The sequence below is a fragment of the Salmo salar genome, chromosome 04 (genome assembly GCF_965601325.2).
Source record: "Salmo salar chromosome 04, fSalSal1, whole genome shotgun sequence".
Taxonomy (NCBI): domain Eukaryota; kingdom Metazoa; phylum Chordata; class Actinopteri; order Salmoniformes; family Salmonidae; genus Salmo; species Salmo salar.
In genome coordinates, this window is record NC_138294.1 from 87,164,164 (window position 1) to 87,190,419 (window position 26,256).

At 42.4% G+C, this 26,256-nt stretch overlaps 1 protein-coding gene across 3 annotated transcripts in view; it reads right to left on the reverse strand.

Annotated features, from left to right (window-relative positions):
* LOC106603936 (P2X purinoceptor 1) overlaps nt 1-26,256 on the reverse strand; it is an 84,587-nt gene that overhangs the window by 16,252 nt on the left and 42,079 nt on the right. For 2 of the 3 annotated variants that reach the window (XM_082974772.1, XM_014198190.3), the window contains exons 2-6: nt 15,584-15,728; nt 8,440-8,511; nt 5,538-5,607; nt 2,397-2,487; nt 2,069-2,149 (exon numbers count right to left, since the gene is read on the reverse strand). In XM_082974772.1, coding sequence (XP_082830898.1) covers nt 2,069-2,149; nt 2,397-2,487; nt 5,538-5,607; nt 8,440-8,511; nt 15,584-15,728 — 459 coding nt within the window. The remainder of the gene's footprint in view (nt 1-2,068; nt 2,150-2,396; nt 2,488-5,537; nt 5,608-8,439; nt 8,512-15,583; nt 15,729-26,256) is intronic. The other variant, XM_045717397.2, reaches the window with a different exon arrangement.

The following is a 26,256-nucleotide window of genomic DNA, read 5'->3' on the forward strand; positions in this document are numbered from 1 at the left end:
GGAGTTACCGGATGAACTGACCCTGACCTGACCTCAGCTCACTATCAGGGAGTTACTGGATGACCTGCCACTAACCTGACCTCAGCTCACTGTCAGGGAGTTACTGGATGACCTGACCCTGACCTGACCTCAGCTCACTATCAGGGAGTTACTGGATGACCTGACCCTGACCTGACCTCAGCTCACTGTCAGGGAGTTACTGGATGACCTGACCCTGACCTGACCTCAGCTCACTATCAGGGAGTTACTGGATGACCTGCCACTGACCTGACCTCAGCTCACTATCAGGGATTTACTGGATGACCTGCCACTGACCTCAGCTCACTATCAGGGAGTTACTGGATGACCTGACCCTGACCTCAGCTCACTATCAGGGAGTTACTGGATGACTTGCCACTGACCTCAGCTCACTATCAGGGAATTACTGGATGACCTGCCACTGACCTGACCTCAGCTCACTATCAGGAAGTTACTGGATGACCTGACCCTGACCTGACCTCAGCTCACTATCAGGGAGTTACTGGATGACCTGACCCTGACCTGACCTCAGCTCACTATCAGGGAGTTACTGGATGACCTGCCACTGACCTCAGCTCACTATCAGGGAGTTACTGGATGACCTGAACCTGACCTGACCTCAGCTCACTATCAGGGAGTTACTGGATGACCTGAACCTGACCTGACCTCAGCTCACTATCAGGGACTTACTGGATGACCTGACCCTGACCTGACCTCAGCTCACTATCAGGGAGATACTGGATGACCTGCCACTGACCTCAGTTCACTATCAGGGAGTTACTGGATGACCTGCCACTGACCTGACCTCAGCTCACTATCAGGAAGTTACTGGATGACCTGACCCTGACCTGACCTGACCTCAGCTCACTATCAGGGAGTTACTGGATGACCTGACCCTGACCTGACCTCAGCTCACTATCAGGGAGTTACTGGATGACCTGCCACTGACCTCAGCTCACTATCAGGGAGTTACTGGATGACCTGCCACTGACCTCAGCTCACTATCAGGGAATTACTGGATGACCTGCCACTGACCTGACCTCAGCTCACTATCAGGAAGTTACTGGATGACCTGACCCTGACCTGACCTCAGCTCACTATCAGGGAGTTACTGGATGACCTGACCCTGACCTGACCTCAGCTCACTATCAGGGAGTTACTGGATGACCTGCCACTGACCTCAGCTCACTATCAGGGAGTTACTGGATGACCTGAACCTGACCTAACCTCAGCTCACTATCAGGGAGATACTGGATGACCTGAACCTGACCTGACCTCAGCTCACTATCAGGGACTTACTGGATGACCTGACCCTGACCTGACCTCAGCTCACTATCAGGGAGTTACTGGATGACCTGACCCTGACCTGACCTCAGCTCACTATCAGGGAGTTACTGGATGACCTGCCACTGACCTCAGCTCACTATCAGGGAGTTACTGGATGACCTGAACCTGACCTGACCTCAGCTCACTATCAGGGACTTACTGGATGACCTGACCCTGACCTGACCTCAGCTCACTATCAGGGAGTTACTGGATGACCTGACCCTGACCTGACCTCAGCTCACTATCAGGGAGTTACTGGATGACCTGCCACTGACCTCAGCTCACTATCAGGGAGATACTGGATGACCTGAACCTGACCTGACCTCAGCTCACTATCAGGGACTTACTGGATGACCTGACCCTGACCTGACCTCAGCTCACTATCAGGGAGATACTGGATGACCTGCCACTGACCTCAGTTCACTATCAGGGAAGCAGGAGGGGAGAGATGTCCTCATGTTGTTGCTATGGTAATTGGCAATGGTGTGGTAACGGTATGATTATTTTGCTGTATAATGTTTGGCAGGATCGTGTAGGTTCAGAGAGACAGACACCACCTGCGTCCAGCACAGCTTTTCGCATGTGCAAATACTAATGATATTAGGAAGAAGAAGCAACTATTTTATGCTTTTATGAGTATTATAGACTGGATCCATGTTACTCTCCTCATTTTCAATAGGCGTTGATGAAAGGATGCACGTTGTGGATCAAACAGGGGTCTTACCTCGTAACACCATAGGCTGGAAAGTTGATTGTGTTTTTGATGAACAGTGTGAAGTTCTCTGCCGACATCAACAGCGCAGGACTGCACAGAAAACAGTAGAACATATGAAAACAAAGACCAACAAAGCATAAACACATTATACACACACAGACGCACACAGAAAGGGTCATAAAAGGAAATTGGTAGAGACCGTTTTCATTTCATCAGCCTACAAATCACTCGGTAGAGTCAAAAGTTGTTCAGTACCATTCAGTACATAACACTTCTGATGAGTAATAAAACATTATACCTGTAAAGTGTTAACATCATTTTCAGGGATCTTACATACTCTGGGATATTGCCGTCATCTTCCACAGGACACCAGGCTAGCACCTCACACATCTTGGTTGTGTTCACCAAACACTTCCCCGTCATATGTCCTTGGGGTGGTGGGGGGGGGGGGGGGGTGGAGGTGGTGGTGAGGGGGGGGGGGGGGGCAGTGGGACAGAGACACGGAGAAAAGACACGAGGGATATACCTTTTCAACATGGAGTAACAACTATGAGCCCACAGATTAGGGTTGTCACTATATCGGTATCGCGATACTCAAGAGGTATCGTTGCAAGGAAACAAAACATGAAGCTGACTGAGGAAAACAGTCGTAATGTTGGAAACAAACAGCCTGATGTTGTCACCCAGAATCACATGTTTCTTTTAACAAGTTATAATCACACTATGTTTCATACAGCAGGGTTTTTAAAGATTCAAAGAGTTTAGTCTGCTTTGTGTTTTCCTTGTTGCCAGGGAAAATCAGTTATCGTAGTATCGTGATACTGGTATCGTGACAACCCTACCACAGATGAGGATGTCTTTTAACCTGAAGAAATGACTTCCACTTTACAGAAATAGAATTGCTGTTTCAATCATCCACTCATCCAAACTTAGAATCTCGACTAAAATGTGTCTCATTACAGAACACCAAAGGAAATAGTTAAGTGAGCGATGCATCTCTTTCATCTCTCACTGATCTTATACTGTAAGGATCATTTCTTTCTGCATGATAAGCATGGTTATTATCTGTGTGTGGTCCTGTCTCCCTGGTCCTGTCTCCCTGGTCCTGTCTCCCTGGTCCTGTCTCCCTGGTCCTGCCTCCCTGGTCCTGCCTCCCTGGTCCTGCCTCCCTGGTCCTGCCTCCCTGGTCCCGTCTCCCTGGTCCCGTCTCCCTGGTCCCGTCTCCCTGGTCCCGTCTCCCTGGCCCAGTCTCTCCCTGTCCTGTCTCTCCCTATCCTGTCTCTCTCTATCTTGTCTGTCCTGTCTCTCTGGTCCCGTCTTTTAGGTCCCGTCTTTCTGGTCCTGTCTCTCTGGCCCTAGCTGGATTGGCAGAGAAGTGTGAAAAAGATTTACAGACACGGTAAAGTGAGCCACCCCACAGGACATGATCATAAGACTGGTTCACCTTGAGGGCTTTAACTCTTATAGCAACAGCTTCTGTTCTGTTTGCTTGCCTCTAGTTTCAACCACAGTCTAACCATTAACCAGCACATCCTTCTCAAGGACACAAGGATATATAGATGCCCACCAAGTCAACACGGCAGTGGTGGCGTCATCAGATCTAAATCATCTGCCAACAGCTTTCTGATTGAAACTGAAAGGGCTGATGTGGTTCTGAGAGGTTGAAGAGGCTTGGGTGTAACCCAGGGTCACATAAGGACTGTTATAATATACACAACCAACCCTTTCAACTGCCACGTTATATAGGTTTTAGAATTATTATTGGATCCACTGCTGCTACTCTACTATTTATCTGCCTGTTTCTGACTGTCTGCCTGTCTCTGACTGTCTGCCTATGTCTCTGACTGTGTGCCTATGTCTCTGACTGTGTGCCTATGTCTCTGACTGTGTGCCTATGTCTCTGACTGTGTGCCTATGTCTCTTGACTGTGTGCCTATGTCTCTGACTGTGTGCCTATGTCTCTTGACTGTGTGCCTATGTCTCTGACTGTGTGCCTATGTCTCTGACTGTGCGCCTGTCTCTGACTGTGCGCCTGTCTCTGACTGTCTGCCTATGTCTTTGACTGTGTGCCTATGTCTCTGACTGTGTGCCTATGTCTCTGACTGTGCGCCTGTCTCTGACTGTGCGCCTGTCTCTGACTGTCTGCCTATGTCTTTGACTGTCTGCCTATGTCTCTGACTGTGTGCCTATGTCTCTGACTGTGTGCCTGTCTCTGACTGTGTGCCTATGTCTCTGACTGTGTGCCTGTCTCTGACTGTGTGCCTATGTCTCTGACTGTGTGCCTACGTCTCTGACTGTGTGCCTACGTCTCTGACTGTGTGCCTATGTCTCTGACTGTGTGCCTACGTCTCTGACTGTGTGCCTATGTCTCTGACTGTGTGCCTATGTCTCTGACTGTGTGCCTATGTCTCTGACTGTGTGCCTATGTCTCTGACTGTGTGCCTATGTCTCTGACTGTGTGCCTATGTCTCTGACTGTGTCTGTTTGCATGCTTTAATAGAATGATAATCCAAGTCACTCAACCATCCTGGATCCTGGCTGCTAAGAACATGGAAAGTTGTTGATCTAAATCAAGCATACTTTTTCTTCTTGAAAGCATGACTTCGGGCAGGGAAATTCCTGACTAGTCAAAATGTTTGTTTTGTGTGACTAGTGTATTGTACATTTAGCTCATAGAAGCCCCAGAGTACAGAATAAACCCAATACACTGCTCTGACTTTCCTACAGTCCACCATTACTTTCCTCCAAAAAAAGGAATGGGATCACCTGTCTCTTCCTCCCATCCTCGTTTGTCACAGGATTGTGAACTGAAACTCACCAAAGAACCGCTGAGAAAGTTTACCAACGATAAACAAACTTAATCCTAAAACAATGAGACAACTGGACACTTAAAACACCTGAAAGTTTTTTGTTGTTGTTGCTCTCTGACAAGTGAAATCATGTGCCGTTTTAATTTCTGATAAATAACATTTAATTTCAGTTATCAGTACAGAGACTGGTGGCTAGAAATATGTACAATGAGAATCCTCTATATAGTACTAATTTAAGAAAGTAAGGGATAGACAACGAAGGGCTCATTATTTCCACAGAACTCCCAGCCCCTCGTTGTTTATCCCTCATAACGTAGTCACAGAGACGATGGCTAGTGTGAGTAGTCAGGTAGGGAGGGGGTAGTGGTAGTAATGGATGGCTAGATTTGCCAATGCGGAAGTTATTGAGGAGGGTTAGTTAGTCACAGTGTTTCTCAACCTTTTTCATACCAGGGGCCAACAAGCAATGTTTTTTTCCTCCTTGGGGGAAACTTACATTCAAACTAGCACTGTAGAACTGACGACATTAGTGTCCGTTAACTATCTCAGGGACTGGCCGGCGATTTACCATAGACTGGCGCTGGTCCACGGACCAGAGGTTGAGAAACACTGAGTTAGTGAAGGGGACTGTGCCACACTGTCACACTGCCATGCCGTCCGGACTTTACCATCTCCCGTACGTTCTGATCTCCCTTCACAGTCTGCGTCGGAGCTGCATCGATTCTTCGAGTTTGGGGGCTGAAACACAGGAGTTGGAGTGAGTGTACAGTGTATTCGGAAAGTATTCAGACCCCTTCCCTTTTTCCACATTTTGTTACGTTACAGCCTTATTCTAAAATGTATTAAATATCTACACACAATACTCATTTTTTTGTGTGCAAATGTACTAGTGTAGGGGGCAGCATTCGGAATTTTGGATGAAAAGCCCAAAGTAAACTGCCTGTTACTCAGGCCCAGAAGCTAGGATATGCATATAATTGGTAGATTTGGATAGCAAACACTCTAAAGTTTCCAAAACTGTTAAAATAATGTCTGTGAGTATGAGGAAAATCTATCCAGGAAGTACTATTATTTTGAAAGGCTGTTTTTCCATTGAAAGCCTATCCACCATACAAAGGACCCAGTTCACGATCTCTATGGCTTCTTCTACATGTAGCCAGTCTTTAGGCATTGTTTCAGGCTTTTACTCTGAAAAATGAGGGAGATACAGCACTTTCAATGAGTGGACAGTGGAAATTTCCAGACATGAGTCCAGCACGTGATCGGGAGCGCGCCTTTCTTATTTCTACTTTTCTATTGACGAAGCTTTTGTCCGGTTGAAATATTACTGATTATTTATGACAAAAACAACCTGAGGATTGATTTTAAACATTGTTTGAGATGTTTCTACAAACTTTTATTGTACTTTTTTGACTTTTCGTCTAGATGTTTTGAGAGCGGAATGTTATTCTCAAAGGCTACCCAGAACATATCCCAGTCTGCGTGATCAAAACAATCTTGAAGCATGGATTTTGATTGGTCAGACCAGTGTTGAATCGACCTTAGCACAGGTACTTACTTTTTGAGTTTCTGATTTGCCAAATGGAGGGCTGGGGAGGGCCTTGTTGGCATCTTGAAAAGGCGAGTAGCAGTAATCTAGTGTTTTTCCTAAGCTAGTAGTACAGTCAATGTGTTGATAGAACTTCGGTAGCGTTTTCCTAAAATTTGCTTCGTTAAAATCTTTATTTCTGTCTGAGCAATTAACTGAAAACCCAGCTGGCTGTATGGATGGGGACAGTATATCCCGAGAGAGCCATGAATCAGTGAAACAGAGTATGTTACAGTCACTGATGTGTCTCTGGAAAGAGATCCTCGCCCTGAGCTCATCTAATTTATTGTCCAGAGACTGAACATAAGCGAGTAATATACTTGGAAGAGGTGGATGGTGTGCCCACCTCCTGAGTTGGACTAGAAGTTCACTCCGAATACCTCTTCTCCGACGTCGGTAACTTGGAGCAGCCTCTGGGATAACTTCAATTGCCCTGGTGGGTACGAACAAAGGATCCAATTCGGGAAAGTTGTATTCCTGGCCGTAAAAGCCAGTGAGTTGCCGCCGCTCTGATATCCAAAAGTTATTTCCGGCTGTATGTAATATCACAAAAAAACATTCTGGACTGATAATGTAAGAAATATCACACACAAAAAAAACAAAATACTGCAAAATTGCTTAGGATCTAGAAGGAGTTCTGCCATGTCTGTTGACGCCTTCTTGAGCATCACGGTGGCAGCATCCTTATATGGGGATGTTTTTCAGCAGCAGGGACTGGGAGACTAGTCAAGATTGAGGGAGAGATGAACGGAGCAAAGTACAGAGAGATCCTTGATATAAACCTGCTACAGAGCACTAAGGACCTCAGACTGGGGTGAAGGGTCAGCTTCCAACAAGACAATGACTCTAAGCACACAGCCAAGAGTGGCTTTGGGACAAGTCTCTGAATGACCTTGAGCCAGAGCCCAGAGCCCGGACTTGAACCCGAACGAACATCTCTGGAGAGACCTGAAAATAGCTGTGCAGCGACGCTCCCCATCCAACCAGACAGAGCTTGAGAGGATCTGCAGAGAAGAATGGGAGAAACTCCCCAAATACAGGTGTGCCAAGCTTATAGCGTCATACCCAAGAAGACTCGAGGCTGTAATCGCTGCCAAAGGTGTTTCAACAAAGTACTGAGTAAAGGATCTGAATACTTGTGTAATTGTGATATTTCATTATTTATTATTGCAAAAATCTCCAAAAAATAATTTGGGCTTTGTCATTATGGGGTATCTTGATTAGATTGATGATGGGAAAAAATTATTTAATCCATTGTAGAATAAGGCTGTAACATAACAAAATGTGGAAAAAGTCAATAGGTCTGAATACTTTTCCCGAATGCACTGTACATATATCACAGGAGGTTAGTGGCACCTTAATTGGGAGGAACAGGCTTGTTGTAATGAAAGGAGCGAAATCAGTGGAATGGTATTAAATACATCAAACACATGTTTTCCAGGTGTTTGATGCCATTCCATTTGCTCCGTTCCAGACATTATTATGAGACGCTCTCACCTCAGCAGCCTCCACTGACATAGTTATATACACACACACACACACACACACACACTAAGTGTACAAAACATTAGGAACACCTTCCTAATCTTGAGTTGCAGACACTTTTGCCTTCAGAACAGACTCAATTCATCGGGGGAATGGACTACAAGGCATCGAAAGCGTTCCACAGGGATACTGGTCTATGTTGACTCCATGTCGTCCCACAGTTGTGTCAAGTTGGCTGGATGTCCTTTGGGTGATGGACCATTCTTGATACACACGGGAAACTGTTGAGCGTGAAAACACAGCAGCGTTGCAGTTCATGACACACTCAAACAGGTGACATCAATAAGGGACCATAGCTTTTATCTGGATTCGCCTGGTCAGTCTATGTCACGGAAAGAGCAAGAGTTCCTAATTTTTTGTACACTCCTGAATCATGATCTCTGTGCAAATTTAGGTAAAGCAATATGAAGAAAAACTTTTGAGAGGAGTTGACTTACCTCAGAACATTTATCAATTTTCTGACCTTGGGTCATAATGTAGTTGGTCATCACCACAAAAGAAGAGTCCCCCTGAGGTACGAGAGAGAGAGAGAGAGAGAGGGAGAGGGAGAGAGGGAGAGAGAGAGAGAGAGAGAGGGAGAGTGAGAGAGAGAGGGAGAGAGAGAGAGTGAGAGAGGGAGAGAGAGAGAGAGGGAGAGAGGGAGACGGAGGGAGGGAGGGAGGGAGAGAGAGAGAGAGGGAGAGAGGGAGAGGGAGAGGGAGAGGGAGAGGGAGAGGGAGAGAGAGAGAGAGAGAGAGAGAGAGTGAGAGAGGGGAGAGGGAGACAGGGAGGGAGAGAGAGAGAGAGTGAGAGAGGGAGAGAGGGAGACGGAGGGAGGGAGGGAGAGAGAGAGAGAGAGAGGGAGAGGGAGAGGGAGAGGGAGAGGGAGTGAGAGAGGGGGAGAGGGGAGAGGGAGAGGGAGAGGGAGAGAGAGAGAGAGAGTGAGAGTGAGAGGGAGAGGGAGAGGGAGAGAGAGAGTGAGAGAGGGAGACGGAGGGAGGGAGGGAGGGAGAGAGAGAGAGAGAGAGGGAGAGGGAGAGGGAGAGGGAGAGGGAGAGAGAGAGAGAGAGAGAGAGAGAAAGAGATGAGAACGTTATCTTCAAATGAAAAAAAATCTGTCAAATATCACCAGCCGACGGTTGATGATAGCGAGAGGAAATGGCGGCTGTGCTTGAATCTGAAACTGCGACAAGTGAAGTTTGTGACAATGAATGGAAAATTGTGAAATCAAAGAATGGAACAAAACAAGCAAAAGTTGTAGTAGAAGACAAATCTGTCAAATATCACCAGCCGACGGTTGATGATAGCGAGAGGAAATGGCGGCTGTGCTTGAATCTGAAACTGCGACAAGTGAAGTTTGTGACAATGAATGGAAAATTGTGAAATCAAAGAATGGAACAAAACAAGCAAAAGTTGTAGTAGAAGACAATGACTGGTCTAGTAATGCATTTCTAATTAGACTAGGAGAATAATTTGGGAAATCCATTTTTAATATCGTGGACTGTGAAGAAAGCAGTGGGAAATTTCATCAAGGTGACTAGAAGACGCCTTGTTTTGATTTAACCTTTATTTAACTAGTCACGGCAGTTAAGAACAAATTCTTATTTTCAATGACGGCCTAGGAACAGTGGGTTAACTGCCTTGTTCAGGGGCAGAACAACAGATTTTTACCTTGTCAGCTCAGGGATTCGATCTTGAAACCTTTCGGTTACTAGTCCAACACTCTAACCACTAGGCTACGCTGCTGGCCCCCTGGTTAATTGTGTCGATGAAGAACAGAATAAACGTACACTGGATCTGGCTAAATTGTCTACGTCAGAAGCAACACGTATTGATCTGCCGGAGGAGTTATAGCTGGAGGCTCCTTGCATATAGATGATGAGTACCTTAGTCAGAAACTCACAGGAGTGGTCAGTACACGTCACCTGACCCGTATGGTAAATGGAAGGAAGGAGAAAAGCCTATCGATATTATTGTTGTTTGAGGGAGACTCTACCTGAATATGTGAAGCTTGGATATGTGAGGTATGCGGGGAGAGCGTTTGTGTCCAAACCACTACAGTGTGGGAATTGTAAAGGATAAGGTCACGTGTCAAGTGTTTGCTGATGGTAGAAGTATGAAATAGAATAATCTGTGAATGGAAAATGTTGCAACTGTGATGGGGATCATACTCTGGACTTCCTTGAGTGCCCTGTTAGGGTGAAGGAGTTTGAGGTGTCAAGGATCAGGGCTGTGCAGCAGATCTCCTACGTGGAGGCGGTGAAGAGAGTCGAAGGGGAAAGAGGCAACAGTGTTGAAGATATGGAGGTGGATCCATTGCAACCAGTTGATAGTGTTTAAAGTCAATCGGATGATCTGGATACACTCAATGTGAAGAAGGTGGATTTTGTGGCATTTACAGAGCTTTCGGAAAGTATTCAGACCCCTTGACTTTTTTCACATTCTGTTACGTTACAGCCTTTTTCAAAAATGGATTAAATCAATAAAAATCCTCAGTAATCTACACACAATACCCCATAATGACAAAGCGAAAACAGGTTTTTAGACATTTTTGCAAATTTACAAATAAATACAATATTTACATAAGTATTCAAGCCCTTTGTTATTGGAGTCCACCTGTGGTAAATTCAATTGATTGGACATGATTTGGAAAGGCGCACACACCTGTCTATATAAGGTCCCACAGTTGACAGTGCATGTCAGAGCAAAATCCAAGCCACGAGGTCAAAGGAATTGTCCGTAGAGCTCCGAGACAGGATTGTGTCGAGGCACAGATCTGGGGAAGGGTAACAAAAACATTTCTGCTGCATTGAAGGTCCCCAAGAACACAGTGATCTCCATCATTCTTAAATGGAAGAAGTTTGGAACCACCAAGACTCTTCCTAGCAATCGGGGGAGAAGGGCCTTGTTCAGGGAGGTGACCAAGAAACCGATGGTCACTCTGACAGAGCTCTAGAGTTCCTCTGTGGAGATGGGAGAACCTTCCAGAAGGACAACCATCTCTGCAGCACTCCATCAATCAGGACTTTATGGTAGATTGGCCAGATGGAAGCCATTCCTCAGGAAAAGGTACATGACATCCTGCTTGAAGTTTGCCAAAAGGCACCTAAAGGACTCTCAGATCATGAGAAACAAGATTCTCTGGTTTGATGAAACCAAGATTGAACTCTTTGGTGTGAATGCTAAGCGTCACATCTGGAGGAAATCTGGCACCATCTCTACGGTGAAGCACGGTGGTAGCAGCATCATGCTGTGGGGATGTTTTTCAGTGGCAGGGACTGGGAGACTAGTCAGGGTCGAGGGACAGATGAACGGGCAAAGTACAGAGAGATCCTTGATGAAATCTGCTCCAGAGGGCTCAGAACCTCAGACTGGGGTGAAGGGTCATCTTCCAACAGGACAACAACCCTCAGCACACAGCCAAGACAACACAGGAGTGGCTTCTGGACAAGTCTCTGAATGTCCTTGAGTGGCCCAGCCAGAGCCCGGACTTGAACCCGATCGAACATCTTTGGAGAGAGATGCTCCCCATCCAACCTGACAGATCTTGAGAGGATCTGCAGAGAAGAATGGGAGAAACTCCCCAAATACAGGTGTGCCAAGCTTGTAACGTCATACCAAAGAAGACTTGAGGCTATAATTGCTGGCAAAGGTGCTTCAACAATGTACTGAGCAAAGGGTCTGAATACTTATGTAAATGTGATATCTGTTGTTTTTTAGTTTTTTTTATAAATTAGCAAACCTTTCAAAAAAAATAGTTAGCTTTGACATGATGGGGTATTGTGTGTAGATTGACGAGAGAATAAAAAATAAAAAAAACATTTACAATAAAGCTGTAACCTAACAAAATGTGGAAAAAGTCAAGGGGTCTGAATACTTTCTGAAGGCACTGTACAGCCACAGTGATTCATTGTACAGCACAATTGTCTAAGAAGTCCAAGAAGCAGAATATCATTACAGCTGCAGCTGAGAAGTTTTTGGGTCTCCAAGGCATCCCGGCAGAAGTACTGCAAGGACTATTGTCGCTAGGAAATGTCTCGTCCTCACAGGAGGCTTCTGCGCCTGTGTTGAGACCTGATTAGAATGAGGGTTTTTTTTTTAAAGAAAAGTAGGTTGATTTTGTTTAGGTTATTTCTTTTTTGATAGTTTGTATGATATTTTATTTATTTTAACCCAAATATTTTTCCTTTTTTGGATCGTTTTTATCCACGCGCCACAGTAGGTGGCGAAATGCACATCCAATTGTTGCAAACGACCCATACAAGTAGAATACGAACTTCGCCAGCTTTTAAAAGGAAAGAAATATCGGCGTGGTAAAAATAATAACTGATCCCCCTTAAAACCGGTTGCTTTCAATCGTTCAGCAACTCCGTTCGGAGAGGCGCACCAGAACGGGAATGCTTTACGCTTATTCCAGATACCTAACAGTATCTTTACAGATTCAATTCTCTAGAACCTTGCGATTCTAGGTCACAAACAGATGCCTCGTTCAAAACAACTGGGAACTCGAAAAATACGACGTCAGTGGCCTTCAGGTCAGACATTTGACACCTCTTTTCTCCCATCAGTCCCCAGTACTTAAAGATACAGCATTTGACAGTGCATTCAATGAAAATAATAAACATAAGATCATAGACCAGACATACCCTTCTTGGTCAGTTGGAAAAAATACATCATCTTTCCTCTCTACCTACTGGGCTGTCCCAACTAACTTGATAGTTCACTGGCCTAAATGTGTAACATTTGTTACAACATGACAAACCTTTTGTCACTGTTGTTATGGTAACAGACCTATAGCCCTCCCCATAGAAATATAATGACTGAATTAACATGAGGGTGCAATAAAATAGCCCTGGTCTAGGCACTTCCTCGTTCTAGTAACACTATTTCTATGACCCTTGCTATCCGGTTTCCTTCTATTGGCCCTCTCCCTAGTCTTGACCATGATGTCGTTCATGTCAATGTAAACTAACTTATATGTAGAGGCCATATATAGCACAGTACATGTGGCCCTGCATTAATAAGGACTGGTACTGGAGCCTTCCTGCCTGGATAACTGCATTAGATGTCATCAGACCTGGGTTCAAATACGATTTCAAATCCTTTAGCTGAGCTTGATTAAACTTCCCAAGCTTTCCAAAATGCCATACCTCGGCCGTCTGACACTCAAGGCAGGCTAATTTATTTGAAAGATATGAAATAGTATTTAAACCCAAGTCTGGATGACATGCTTGAGTAATTTCGGTCCTGGGATCTTAAGTCATTGATTGTGACCACATCGAGAAGAAGTGGTCATTACCATGCAAAGAGACAGATGGGATAGCATCAATTCCTGTCAATGTTATAGAATGTCAGCTAATTGACAATGCAGTTGGCCAGTATAATTGAATTGTGGAAGAATCTAATTAAGACATGTCTGTGTAGTAGTAATACTATATAACCAGTATCAATGTAATTGTTTTGGAAAATCACCATGATACTCAGGTAGATACCGTGAATAGATAAACAAATACCATTATAACAGACAAGGTCATCTTCAGGTAGATATCTTGAATATTATAGGTAAATAGATACGGATATAAGATGACAGGGTGTATAATCTCGATATGTGTTTAATCATCTTCTTACGGTTTGGCATTGATCTCCGTCCTCCTTGCCGTCAGTCAACTAGTTCCAAATAGACCAACTGTGGCCACACCTTTCAGAGTACACAGTAGTGCTTTCTTTATGGCTTCGACATGCGCAAACAATGGACTGTCACTTTGTTTACAGAGAGTCTCATGTTTGTCTCTGTATTTGCCTAACGTGTGAGCAGGATCAGGGTGCGTACAAAAGGAACCACTGGTGAAAGTTAGGTACAGTTTCTCTCTCTCACGCCTGTTTGTTGACAATCAGGATGTGAGTGTTTTCAACTCCTGTCTCGGTAATCTTTGTCTTCGACAGTCTGTCAGACGTCTTTCTGACTTCTGTAGATGAATCTCTCTGTAGTACTTTATACTACACTATTATTACAATACGTCTACACTACTACTAAAATACTACTACACTACTATTACCATACTATTACCTTACGACACTACTACACGACTATTACCTTACTACACTACTATTACAATACTACCACACTACTATTACACTACTACAATACTACACAACTATTACCTCACTACACTACTGTTACACTACTATACTACCATTACCCTACTACACTACTATTACTACACCTTACTACAATACTACCACACTACTATTACACTACTGCTACACGACTATTACCTTACTACACTACTACTACACCACTATTACCTTATTACACTGCTACTACACTACTACACTAATATTACACTTCTATTACACTACTATTACCTTATTACACTACGACACTACACTACTATTACCTTATTACACTACGACACTACACTACTATTACCTTATTACACTACTACACTACACTACTACACTAATATTACACTTCTATTACACTACTATTACCTTATTAAACTACTACACTACACTACTATTACCTTATTACACTACTACACTACACTACTATTACCTTATTACACTACGACACTACACTACTATTACCTTATTATACTACTACACTACACTACTATTACCTTATTACACTACTACACTACACTACTATTACCTTATTACACTACTACACTACTACTACTATTACCTTATTACACTACACTACACTACTATTACCTTATTATACTACTACACTACACTACTATTACCTTATTACACTACTACACTACTACTACTATTACCTTATTACACTACACTACACTACTATTACCTTATTACACTACTACACTACACTACTATTACCTTATTACACTACTCCACTACTATTACCTTATTAAACTACTACACTAGTACTACACTACACTATTATTACCTTTCTACACTACTACACTACACTACTATTACCTTATTACACTACTACACTACTACTACACTACACTACTATTACCTTTCTACACTACTATTACCTTATTACACTACTACACTAGTACTACACTACACTATTATTACCTTTCTACACTACTACACTACACTACTATTACCTTATTACACTACTACACTAGTACTACACTACACTATTATTACCTTTCCACAATACTACACTACACTACTATTACCTTATTACACTACTACACTACTACTACACTACACTACTATTACCTTTCTACACTACTACCACACTACTACTACAATACTATTGCACTACTGCACTACTACACTACTACTACGATGCTATTAACTTACCACACTATTACTACACTACTATTACCTTACTACACAACTACCACACTACTACTACACTATTATTGCACTACTACACTACTATTACCTTACTACACTACTATTACCTTACTACACAACTACCACACTACTACTACACTACTATTGCACTACTACACTACTACCATACTACTATTACAGAACACTGGTAGATGTCCTGTGAGGCTCAGTTCCTAAAGGTTCTAGAGATCTTTGACCTTTCAGGTCATTCATTCATTCATTCAGTAAAATGTCCTTCTTATAACAATAATACCTTAGTTGGTCCACACTCAGCCAATGACCCACCTGTACAGGGAAGACAAAGTCGGCCACGTCCCAGATCCTCTCCTCTCCGGTCACATTGGTGTAACCCACCCCCTTCATCTTAGTCAAGACAGAACCCACAGCCGTGTCTGACGACTGGTAGCCTTTCTCATAGATGAACACCCACCTGGACAGGACAGAGGATACCACCAGTCAATTAAACATTTTCATAAAGCCCCAACAGTTGTTGTTTACATTAACCCGGCCAAGACCCTGAAAAGCAGAAGAACAGTGGTAAGGGAAAAAATCCCTGGAAGGCAGAAATTTTCAGAGAAACCAGACTCATGCTAGTGGTTTCAGCATCAGAGATACACTACATGACTAAAAGTATCTGGACACCTGCTTGTTGAATATCTCATTCAAAAATCATGGACATTAATATGGAGTTGGTCCCCCCTTTGCTGCTATAACAGCCTCCACTCTTCTGGGAAGGATTTCCACTAGATGTTGGAACATTGCTGCGGGGACTTGCTTCCATTCAGCCACAAGAGTATTAGTGAGGTCGGGCACTGATGTTGGGCGATTAGGCTTGGCTCGCAGTCAGCGTTCCAGTTCATCCCAAAGTTGTTCAATGGGGTTGAGGTCAGGGCTCTGTGAAGACCAGTCAAGTTCTTACACACCAATCTCGATAAACCATTTCTGTAAGGACCTCGCTTTGTGCACGGGGCATTGTCATGCTGAAACAGGAAAGGGCCTTCCCCAAACTGTTGCCATGAAGTTGGAAGCACAGAATCATCTAGAATGTCATTGTATGCTGTAGCGTTAAGATTTCCCTTCACTGGAACTAAGGGGATTAGCCCGAACCATGAAAAACAGCCCCAGACATTATTCCTCCTCCACCAAACTTTACAGTTGGCACCATGCATTCGGGCAGATAGCATTCTCCTGGCATCCACCAAACCCATATTCGTCGGTCGGACTGCCAGATGGTGAAGCGAGATTCATCACTCCAGAGAACACATTTCCACTGCTCAAGAGTCCAATGGCGTCGAGTTTTACACTACTCCAGCCGACGCTTGGCATTGCGCATGGTGATCTTAGGCTTGTGTGCGGCTGCTCGGTCATGGAAACCCATTTCATGAAGCTCCATATTAACAGTTCTTGTGCTGAAAGCTTCCAGGGGCAGTTTGGAACTCGGTAGTGAGTGTTGCAACCGACGACAGGCGATTCGAACCAGGGTCTGGAATCCAACCAGGGTCTGGAATCCAACCAGGGTCTGGAATCCAACCAGGGTCTGTAGTGACGCCTCTAGCACTGAGATGCACTGCCTTAGACCGCTGCGCCATTCGGGAGCCCAGAATGATTCAATTGCAGAAAAATCCTAATTGAACTACATGTTGATCTTGAAAACCAATATGAGAATAACAATGTATTCCATATTGTTCAATGCCATAATCCTCATGTCAATTTCACAAACTGAACCTCAATGCCAATACAAGAACGATAAAATCGAAAGAATGATTGTCAAATCTTTCGTACCATATCAGAGAAATGGTTATGAAGGTTGGTGAAATAACAACATAAATATTCACATTCCATTGTTTAAATATAATGACTATTACTGCTTTACGTCACCTGCTGTAAGTGAGGTCACAGCAGGTAAGCTACTACATAACCCCAATATTTAAATTGAAACACAAAGTACAAACAAAACAGGGCAAATGATAACATTTCAATTGTCTATGCTAGTCAAAGTGCATTACAAATGCTTATAACAAACACATCAATACACACCTGAAATACAGGCTGTGTTGATATGACAGTTTCCAATAGATCAAGTAACTGTGTAGAGACTCGGGAGTGCTACTAAAAATGTTAATATCAACATCAGCATTAGCAGACAACCCTCAGAGGCAAGGCAAAACACATTCATCCTTAAGTTAACTTACTGAAAAACAAATCTTAACATTTGAATTCTTAATATACACAATTTTCACTTCAATATTATTAAAGTTACATTTTACATTACATTTTAGTCATTTAGCAGACGCTCTTATCCAGAGCGACTTACAGTAGTGAATGCATACATTTCATACATTTTATACATAATTTTTTTTCGCACTGGCCCCCCGTGGCCCCCCGTAAATAAGAATAGATGCTGTTGCAAACAACAGACAGGGAAGTACAACAGTCATTTTCTCTACATGAAGAGATGGGTGTTACAGATTGTTGATTTAGATTGCGCTGGTTTTTTTTGTATATTTTTTCAGAAAGAGGAAATAGACAATGCAATATCTTCAAAGTGTGACTAATCTGAATGTGAAAATTAAGGCTGAGAATTACAAAGCAATATAGCTAGTAATCAGTTGACATAAACATAACCTAGATCCATCTGAACTGAACATCTATCCTAAGTGCAAACTTAAAGAGGGGGGGGACTTCACAATCATACACCATCTAAAAATACAAGGTCCCTATTCTCATCCTATTCACATTGAGGCCTTGGAATTCAATATGGCACCACTATAGATAATCCCTGAAATAAAGTACCTTTTCCTGGTATACAGAGTGGCTATTAGTAGCAGCTGTGGCACCATTTCTTCAGTAGATATTCAGACTGGCCTTTTAGTGGACTCACTATAGCCATGAAGAGAACAAGTGGGGACAAAGTGGTAAAATATGAGTACTAGTTTTACCACAGAACTCAGTTAGATGAAAACGATAAACAAAAAAACAAAAATATATTCTCTCTGAAATTCAACGATGATCACATAAACATTCATCATCCATTCAGAGTTCTTTCAAGTGTATGTTAAAACTTCGGAGACAATCAATACTGATTAATGCCAGAATGAATTTGAATTTAAAAGGCCATGAACCAATGGCCAAGTATTTATCCCCTCCAGATTCAAATATCATTAATTTATGCAGTACAGTATAGAGTTCCAATGCCAGAACAGTATAGAGTTCCAATACGGTGTAGAGTTCCAATACCAGAACAGTATAGAGTTCCAATACCAGGACAGTGTAGAGTTCCAATACAGTGTAGAGTTCCAATACCAGGACAGTGTAGAGTTCCAATGCCTGAACAGTATAGAGTTCCAATACCAGAACAGTATAGAGTTCCAATACCAGGACAGTGTAGAGTTCCAATACAGTGTAGAGTTCCAATACCAGGACAGTGTAGAGTTCCAATGCCAGAACAGTATAGAGTTCCAATACAGTATAGAGTTCCAATACCAGGACAGTGTAGAGTTCCAATGCCAGAACAGTATAGAGTTCCAATACAGTGTAGAGTTCCAATACCAGAACAGTATAGAGTTCCAATACCAGAACAGTATAGAGTTCCAATACCAGAACAGTATAGAGTTCCAATACCAGGACAGTGTAGAGTTCCAATACAGTGTAGAGTTCCAATACCAGGACAGTGTAGAGTTCCAATGCCAGAACAGTATAGAGTTCCAATACAGTGTAGAGTTCCAATACCAGAACAGTGTAGAGTTCCAATACCAGAACAGTATAGAGTTCCAATACCGCGTGTAGAGTTCCAATACCAGAACAGTATAGAGTTCCAATACCAGCGTGTAGAGTTCCAATGCCAGAACAGTATAGAGTTCCAATACAGTGTAGAGTTCCAATACCAGAACAGTATAGAGTTCCAATACCAAACAGTGTAGAGTTCCAATACCAGGACAGTATAGAGTTCCAATACCAGAACAGTATAGAGTTCCAATACAAGGACAGTGTAGAGTTCCAATCCGACAGTGTAGAGTTCCAAGACCAGGACAGTGTAGAGTTCCAATGCTAGAACAGTATAGAGTTCCAATACAGTACAGAGTTCCAATACCAGGACAGTGTAGAGTTCCAATGCCAGAACAGTATAGAGTTCCAATACAGTGTAGAGTTCCAATACCAGAACAGTATAGAGTTCCAATACCAGAACAGTATAGAGTTCCAATACCAGAACAGTATAGAGTTCCAATACAGGAACAGTATAGAGTTCCAATACAGTGTAGAGTTCCAATACCAGAACAGTGTAGAGTTCCAATGCCAGAACAGTATAGAGTTCCAATACAGTGTAGAGTTCCAATACCAGAACAGTATAGAGTTCCAATACCAGAACAGTGTAGAGTTCCAATACCAGGACAGTATAGAGTTCCAATACCAGAACAGTATAGAGTTCCAATACCAGAACAGTATAGAGTTCCAATACCAGAACAGTATAGAGTTCCAATACCAGAACAGTATAGAGTTCCAATACTGTGTAGAGTTCCAATACCAGAACAGTATAGAGTTCCAATACCAGAACAGTGTAGAGTTCCAATACAGTGTAGAGTTCCAATACCAGAACAGTTTAGAGTTCCAATACCAAAACAGTGTAGAGTTCCAATACCAGGACAGTATAGAGTTCCAATACCAGAACAGTATAGAGTTCCAATACCAGAACAGTATAGAGTTCCAATACCAGAACAGTATAGAGTTCCAATACCAGGACAGTATAGAGTTCCAATACCAGAACAGTATAGAGTTCCAATACAGTGTAGAGTTCCAATACCAGAACAGTGTAGAGTTCCAATGCCAGAACAGTATAGAGTTCCAATACAGTGTAGAGTTCCAATACCAGAACAGTATAGAGTTCCAATACCAGAACAGTGTAGAGTTCCAATACCGCAGTATAGAGTTCCAATACCAGAACAGTATAGAGTTCCAATACCAGAACAGTGTAGAGTTCCAATACCAGGACAGTATAGAGTTCCAATACCAGGACAGTGTAGAGTTCCAATGCCAGAACAGTATAGAGTTCCAATACAGTGTAGAGTTCCAATACCAGAACAGTATAGAGTTCCAATACCAGAACAGTGTAGAGTTCCAATACCAGGACAGTATAGAGTTCCAATACCAGAACAGTATAGAGTTCCAATACCAGAACAGTATAGAGTTCCAATACCAGAACAGTATAGAGTTCCAATACCAGAACAGTATAGAGTTCCAATACAGTGTAGAGTTCCAATACCAGAACAGTATAGAGTTCCAATACCAGAACAGTGTAGAGTTCCAATACCAGAACAGTATAGAGTTCCAATACCAGAACAGTGTAGAGTTCCAATACCAGGACAGTATAGAGTTCCAATACCAGGACAGTGTAGAGTTCCAATGCCAGAACAGTATAGAGTTCCAATACAGTGTAGAGTTCCAATACCAGAACAGTATAGAGTTCCAATACCAGAACAGTGTAGAGTTCCAATACCAGGACAGTATAGAGTTCCAATACCAGAACAGTATAGAGTTCCAATACCAGAACAGTATAGAGTTCCAATACCAGAACAGTATAGAGTTCCAATACCAGAACAGTATAGAGTTCCAATACTGTGTAGAGTTCCAATACCAGGACAGTGTAGAGTTCCAATACCAGAATAGTATAGAGTTCCAATACGGTGTAGAGTTCCAATACCAGAACAGTATAGAGTTCCAATACCAGGACAGTGTAGAGTTCCAATACAGTGTAGAGTTCCAATACCAGGACAGTGTAGAGTTCCAATGCTAGAACAGTATAGAGTTCCAATACAGTACAGAGTTCCAATACCAGGACAGTGTAGAGTTCCAATGCCAGAACAGTATAGAGTTCCAATACAGTGTAGAGTTCCAATACCAGAACAGTATAGAGTTCCAATACCAGAACAGTATAGAGTTCCAATACCAGAACAGTATAGAGTTCCAATACCAGGACAGTATAGAGTTCCAATACCAGAACAGTATAGAGTTCCAATACAGTGTAGAGTTCCAATACCAGAACAGTGTAGAGTTCCAATGCCAGAACAGTATAGAGTTCCAATACAGTGTAGAGTTCCAATACCAGAACAGTATAGAGTTCCAATACCAGAACAGTGTAGAGTTCCAATACCAGAACAGTATAGAGTTCCAATACCAGAACAGTGTAGAGTTCCAATACCAGGACAGTATAGAGTTCCAATACCAGGACAGTGTAGAGTTCCAATGCCAGAACAGTATAGAGTTCCAATACAGTGTAGAGTTCCAATACCAGAACAGTATAGAGTTCCAATACCAGAACAGTGTAGAGTTCCAATACCAGGACAGTATAGAGTTCCAATACCAGAACAGTATAGAGTTCCAATACCAGAACAGTATAGAGTTCCAATACCAGAACAGTATAGAGTTCCAATACCAGAACAGTATAGAGTTCCAATACTGTGTAGAGTTCCAATACCAGAACAGTATAGAGTTCCAATACCAGAACAGTATAGAGTTCCAATGCCAGGACAGTGTAGAGTTCCAATACAGTGTAGAGTTCCAATACCAGGACAGTGTAGAGTTCCAATGCCAGAACAGTATAGAGTTCCAATACAGTATAGAGTTCCAATACCAGGACAGTGTAGAGTTCCAATGCCAGAACAGTATAGAGTTCCAATACAGTGTAGAGTTCCAATACCAGAACAGTATAGAGTTCCAATACCAGAACAGTATAGAGTTCCAATACCAGGACAGTGTAGAGTTCCAATACAGTGTAGAGTTCCAATACCAGGACAGTATAGAGTTCCAATACCAGAACAGTGTAGAGTTCCAATACCAGAACAGTATAGAGTTCCAATACCAGAACAGTGTAGAGTTCCAATACCAGGACAGTATAGAGTTCCAATACCAGGACAGTGTAGAGTTCCAATGCCAGAACAGTATAGAGTTCCAATACAGTGTAGAGTTCCAATACCAGAACAGTATAGAGTTCCAATACCAGAACAGTGTAGAGTTCCAATACCAGGACAGTATAGAGTTCCAATACCAGAACAGTATAGAGTTCCAATACCAGAACAGTATAGAGTTCCAATACCAGAACAGTATAGAGTTCCAATACCAGAACAGTATAGAGTTCCAATACTGTGTAGAGTTCCAATACCAGAACAGTATAGAGTTCCAATACCAGAACAGTATAGAGTTCCAATACCAGAACAGTATAGAGTTCCAATACTGTGTAGAGTTCCAATACCAGAACAGTATAGAGTTCCAATACCAGAACAGTGTAGAGTTCCAATACCAGAACAGTATAGAGTTCCAATACCAGAACAGTGTAGAGTTCCAATACCAGGACAGTATAGAGTTCCAATACCAGGACAGTGTAGAGTTCCAATGCCAGAACAGTATAGAGTTCCAATACAGTGTAGAGTTCCAATACCAGAACAGTATAGAGTTCCAATACCAGAACAGTGTAGAGTTCCAATACCAGGACAGTATAGAGTTCCAATACCAGAACAGTATAGAGTTCCAATACCAGAACAGTATAGAGTTCCAATACCAGAACAGTATAGAGTTCCAATACCAGAACAGTATAGAGTTCCAATACTGTGTAGAGTTCCAATACCAGAACAGTATAGAGTTCCAATACCAGAACAGTATAGAGTTCCAATGCCAGGACAGTGTAGAGTTCCAATACAGTGTAGAGTTCCAATACCAGGACAGTGTAGAGTTCCAATGCCAGAACAGTATAGAGTTCCAATACAGTGTAGAGTTCCAATACCAGAACAGTATAGAGTTCCAATACCAGAACAGTGTAGAGTTCCAATACCAGAACAGTATAGAGTTCCAATACCAGAACAGTGTAGAGTTCCAATACCAGGACAGTATAGAGTTCCAATACCAGGACAGTGTAGAGTTCCAATGCCAGAACAGTATAGAGTTCCAATACAGTGTAGAGTTCCAATACCAGAACAGTATAGAGTTCCAATACCAGAACAGTGTAGAGTTCCAATACCAGGACAGTATAGAGTTCCAATACCAGAACAGTATAGAGTTCCAATACCAGAACAGTATAGAGTTCCAATACCAGAACAGTATAGAGTTCCAATACTGTGTAGAGTTCCAATACCAGAACAGTATAGAGTTCCAATACCAGAACAGTGTAGAGTTCCAATACCAGAACAGTATAGAGTTCCAATACCAGAACAGTGTAGAGTTCCAATACCAGGACAGTATAGAGTTCCAATACCAGGACAGTGTAGAGTTCCAATGCCAGAACAGTATAGAGTTCCAATACAGTGTAGAGTTCCAATACCAGAACAGTATAGAGTTCCAATACCAGAACAGTGTAGAGTTCCAATACCAGGACAGTATAGAGTTCCAATACCAGAACAGTATAGAGTTCCAATACCAGAACAGTATAGAGTTCCAATACCAGAACAGTATAGAGTTCCAATACCAGAACAGTATAGAGTTCCAATACTGTGTAGAGTTCCAATACCAGAACAGTATAGAGTTCCAATACCAGAACAGTATAGAGTTCCAATGCCAGGACAGTGTAGAGTTCCAATACAGTGTAGAGTTCCAATACCAGGACAGTGTAGAGTTCCAATGCCAGAACAGTATAGAGTTCCAATACAGTATAGAGTTCCAATACCAGGACAGTGTAGAGTTCCAATGCCAGAACAGTATAGAGTTCCAATACAGTGTAGAGTTCCAATACCAGAACAGTATAGAGTTCCAATACCAGAACAGTATAGAGTTCCAATACCAGAACAGTATAGAGTTCCAATACCAGAACAGTATAGAGTTCCAATACCAGGACAGTATAGAGTTCCAATACCAGAACAGTATAGAGTTCCAATACAGTGTAGAGTTCCAATACCAGAACAGTGTAGAGTTCCAATGCCAGAACAGTATAGAGTTCCAATACCAGAACAGTGTAGAGTTCCAATACCAGGACAGTATAGAGTTCCAATACCAGAACAGTATAGAGTTCCAATACCAGAACAGTATAGAGTTCCAATACCAGAACAGTATAGAGTTCCAATACCAGAACAGTATAGAGTTCCAATACTGTGTAGAGTTCCAATACCAGAACAGTATAGAGTTCCAATACCAGAACAGTATAGATTTCCAATGCCAGAAAAGTATAGAGTTCCAATACCAGAACAGTATAGAGTTCCAATACCAGAACAGTATAGAGTTCCAATACTGTGTAGAGTTCCAATACCAGAACAGTATAGAGTTCCAATACCAGAACAGTATAGAGTTCCAATGCCAGAAAAGTATAGAGTTCCAATACCAGAACAGTATAGAGTTCCAATACCAGGACAGTATAGAGTTCCAATACCAGAACAGTGTAGAGTTCCAATACCAGAACAGTATAGAGTTCCAATACCAGAACAGTATAGAGTTCCAATACAGAGTAGAGTTCCAATACCAGAACAGTGTAGAGTTCCAATGCCAGAACAGTATAGAGTTCCAATACAGTGTAGAGTTCCAATGCCAGAACAGTATAGAGTTCCAATACAGTGTAGAGTTCCAATACCAGAACAGTATAGAGTTCCAATACCAGAACAGTGTAGAGTTCCAATACCAGAACAGTATAGAGTTCCAATACCAGAACAGTGTAGAGTTCCAATACCAGGACAGTATAGAGTTCCAATACCAGGACAGTGTAGAGTTCCAATGCCAGAACAGTATAGAGTTCCAATACAGTGTAGAGTTCCAATACCAGAACAGTATAGAGTTCCAATACCAGAACAGTGTAGAGTTCCAATACCAGGACAGTATAGAGTTCCAATACCAGAACAGTATAGAGTTCCAATACCAGAACAGTATAGAGTTCCAATACCAGAACAGTATAGAGTTCCAATACAGTGTAGAGTTCCAATACCAGAACAGTATAGAGTTCCAATACCAGAACAGTATAGAGTTCCAATACAGTGTAGAGTTCCAATACCAGAACAGTATAGAGTTCCAATACCAGGACAGTGTAGAGTTCCAATACAGTGTAGAGTTCCAATACCAGGACAGTGTAGAGTTCCAATGCCAGAACAGTATAGAGTTCCAATACAGTGTAGAGTTCCAATACCAGAACAGTGTAGAGTTCCAATACCAGAACAGTATAGAGTTCCAATACCAGGACAGTGTAGAGTTCCAATACAGTGTAGAGTTCCAATACCAGGACAGTGTAGAGTTCCAATGCTAGAACAGTATAGAGTTCCAATACAGTACAGAGTTCCAATACCAGGACAGTGTAGAGTTCCAATGCCAGAACAGTATAGAGTTCCAATACAGTGTAGAGTTCCAATACCAGAACAGTATAGAGTTCCAATACCAGAACAGTATAGAGTTCCAATACCAGAACAGTATAGAGTTCCAATACCAGGACAGTATAGAGTTCCAATACCAGAACAGTATAGAGTTCCAATACAGTGTAGAGTTCCAATACCAGAACAGTGTAGAGTTCCAATGCCATAACAGTATAGAGTTCCAATACAGTGTAGAGTTCCAATACCAGAACAGTATAGAGTTCCAATACCAGAACAGTGTAGAGTTCCAATACCAGAACAGTATAGAGTTCCAATACCAGAACAGTGTAGAGTTCCAATACCAGGACAGTATAGAGTTCCAATACCAGGACAGTGTAGAGTTCCAATGCCAGAACAGTATAGAGTTCCAATACAGTGTAGAGTTCCAATACCAGAACAGTTTAGAGTTCCAATACCAAAACAGTGTAGAGTTCCAATACCAGGACAGTATAGAGTTCCAATACCAGAACAGTATAGAGTTCCAATACCAGAACAGTATAGAGTTCCAATACAGTGTAGAGTTCCAATACCAGGACAGTGTAGAGTTCCAATACCAGAATAGTATAGAGTTCCAATACGGTGTAGAGTTCCAATACCAGAACAGTATAGAGTTCCAATACCAGGACAGTGTAGAGTTCCAATACTGTGTAG